The sequence below is a fragment of the Vigna unguiculata genome, chromosome 3, assembly GCF_004118075.2.
Source record: "Vigna unguiculata cultivar IT97K-499-35 chromosome 3, ASM411807v1, whole genome shotgun sequence".
Taxonomy (NCBI): domain Eukaryota; kingdom Viridiplantae; phylum Streptophyta; class Magnoliopsida; order Fabales; family Fabaceae; genus Vigna; species Vigna unguiculata.
The window spans coordinates 847,359-850,577 of NC_040281.1; the positions used below are offsets into that span (position 1 = coordinate 847,359).

At 29.1% G+C, this 3,219-nt stretch overlaps 1 protein-coding gene across 1 annotated transcript; it reads left to right on the top strand.

The window, feature by feature from the left end:
* The first annotated feature begins 1,446 nt into the window (after positions 1 to 1,446).
* LOC114176960 (nudix hydrolase 17, mitochondrial-like) lies at positions 1,447 to 3,004 on the top strand. Its single transcript, XM_028062162.1, has 5 exons — positions 1,447 to 1,738; positions 1,986 to 2,091; positions 2,297 to 2,380; positions 2,489 to 2,617; positions 2,724 to 3,004. The coding sequence occupies exons 1-5, from the start codon at positions 1,665 to 1,667 to the stop codon at positions 2,859 to 2,861; spliced, it is 531 nt and encodes a 176-aa protein (XP_027917963.1). The 5' UTR covers positions 1,447 to 1,664; the 3' UTR covers positions 2,862 to 3,004.
* The last annotated feature ends 215 nt before the right edge of the window (positions 3,005 to 3,219 follow it).

Below are 3,219 nucleotides of genomic sequence, written 5' to 3' on the forward strand. Positions count from 1 at the left end.
TCGTTAATGTATATATATTTTATTTGCATGAAAAAGACGACCTAGGAGAAATAATTAGATAAGCACAAATAATACGAAAAATATGTATATTTAAATATTTTTAATAACTACTTTTACTTATCAAATTATCACATACTTAAAAATCTAGAGAAAGTTATTAACAACTACCTTTAATATATAGAGTTCAACGTTTCATAAGGCTGTTTACACGTGTTTGTCTATTTTCACAATCATTTATAAAAGTCTTATATTTTAGTTTTTGGTTGTTAAGACATTTAACGTCATGTGACAGCTTTTCACACCTAATTAATATACTAATAACTACCATTTCAATAAGTCAAGTGTATTAAAAATATATAATAGTATTTGCATTTTCTCGTTGTTTTTTCATTACATCTCTTACAAAACAAAAATTACCGAAATTTACTTTTAATTTCTCATTTTATTATTTAAATTATAATCTTTTAATATATGTATTTACCTTTTTTTTTCAAAATAAGACACATTGTGATCATACGAAAATTTTATTTAAAAAATAAAATAGAAAAAAAAAAACGAAAAACCTGGGCACATTTATTTACTGTCTATTTCAATTTATTGCACTTTACTTCTCAAGTTTTTTTTTGTCAATTTCTCTCTATTTCTTTTCTCAATTTTTCTTTTAAACTAAATTATCAACACGTGTTACCATTGAATGTTTTTCTTGTAGAATTTATTTTCATTTGTAGTTCCTTTATACTTATTATAATAAAACTATTAATTTACATTCGATATCTCGATATAGGAGATGGCTCAAACTTGAGTCTGATATCATGTTAGAAGTGAGTTTTAAGTCTAATTCAACCCTACAAAATCAGCTTGTAAGGTAAGGTTTGCACCTCATTTATATATTTGAATTGACTTTATATCTAGTCAATGTGGAATTTTTAAAATATTTATTTATTTGTTTCTTTAAAATCCATTTAGATATATGTTCCTGTTTACAAAACACGAAAAAAAAAATAGAAAGAGTGAAATGCTCCACTATCATTATCCAAGTGGTGTGCAATTATTATAGCAGAGTGAGAAGCCATAGATGCAGCAGAAACGTGTTTTCTAAAGTCAACTTCAGAATCACCAATCTCCGTGTCGACTCTAATGTGAAGACTGTGTTTACTATAAAAAAAACAATTAAAGAAACTTCATAAGTAGTAATATTCTTTTTTGCTATCTAATCATATAGATATAGCATAGCAGCACAAAGTTATTAATGTTGACTTCATTTCCAAATGTAAATAAATCGTTGGTTAAAAACCCTCTTTTCATTTTTCTTTATTATTCCACACAAGAGTACGTATTTGGTCCATTAACAACTTTTCCACATTATTCTATTATTATTATTCTTATATTATAATAATATATTCCGTTTGGTTGAAGATAGCATATAGATGAGGGTCGAGGAAGGAGACAATTACGCGTTTCATGTGATTGCTTAAAATTAAACACCAATCATTCTATATATACCTTCTTCTTCTTCTTCCCACTCTTCATCTCCACCTTTTTTTCTCTTACATCTTCCAACCAAAATCATACACATCGATCACAACTACTTCATTATTTTCATCCCACTCTTCTTTCTTCTTTCTTTCACTCAAAATTTACTCTTCAAATCCACGATTTCGAACATGGCGTGCTTGGTATCTCGCTCGGGAAGGGAATTGCAGAGGTACAACAACATGGGTGGCCGCCAAGTTGTTGGGTAAGTTTGTTTCTAGTACTGTGTCTTGTCGTGTCTGCCAAAAATGTTTGATTTTATTGTTCACGTGGGTTAATTCGTTTTCTATAAAAGTTGCTGGATTGGATTGGTATGGTAGGTCCCTGGTGGCGCACTTTGTTTTTGGATCTTCCCATTTTTGTTTTCGCATTGAAAAGGCTCGGAATAGATCCAACTTGATTCATTCATCACTCTTTGTTTCGGTGCTTGACTAGGTTTTTATAATGTGCAGGTGCATACCTTACAGATATAAACAAGACGTAGATGGTAACATCAGTGACGAATTGGAAGTACTTGTCGTTAGTTCTCAGAAAGGCCAAGGATTGATGTTCCCTAAGGTACATCTTCAATTGGGTATTCTATTTGATAATTCAACTCTCATTTTTTCTCTCTGACGTGATTTAATATAGGTTATCATTTTTAAAAAAAATTAATGATCTAAATTAAATTACGTCAATAATAAAAAATGAAAGTCAAAAGAAATTATAGTATAGTTTTTCTTAACATTCATCTATTAACATCGTGTTTATCTTATAATCACAGGGAGGATGGGAACTTGATGAATCTGTGGAAGAAGCAGCTTGTAGGGAATCTCTTGAAGAAGCAGGAGTATTGGGAATTATTGAGGTATGTAGTATTATTGTATAAAATTAATGTTATTTTAAATTTTATTTTATTTTTTGTTATTATTGAAACTTTAATTAATTAATATAATTTTGGTATTTTGACGTGCAGCATGAATTGGGGCAGTGGTATTTCATCAGCAAAAGACATGGCATATATTATGAAGGGCACATGTTCCCCATGTTTGTCAAGGAACAGCTTGACACGTGGCCAGAGAAAAATTTACGGAGAAGAATTTGGGTATGTTTATGCTGTATATTTACGTTGCACATGCTAATTAATTTTTTTTTAATTATATACATATTTTGCACATTTTTCTAATTTTTTTTGTGGTTATTTTTTGTAGATGACTGTTGGTGAAGCAAGAGAAGTTTGTCAGCATTGGTGGATGAAGGAGGCATTAGATATATTGGTTAAAAGAATAAGGGTGTCTTCAGAACAAGGAAAAAAAGATATGGTTTTGGATGATTCTTTAGGGTTTTAAACAGTTTAATTAATGTAGGGTAGGTCTCAGAATGTCAATATTTTGTTATAGAGAGGAACAAAATTGTAGAGAAAAATGGAGTTACAATTTTTATACAAATTTAATGGTACACATTTCAAGAGTTAAATAGTTTCATTTCGGTCCTTCTCCATGTTTTTGTTATATATGTTTTATAAAATGTATACTCCAAAATTTATTATACACTTAGGTGTGAATCTATTAATGAAGTACAAACCCTCTTTCCAACCATCTCTAATTTTGTATTACATGGAATGTAATTTGTCACTATAGATTCTTAATTATATACTTTACATTTTTCAACTTTATCAACTTGATAAAGAATCTTAATGAATATTTA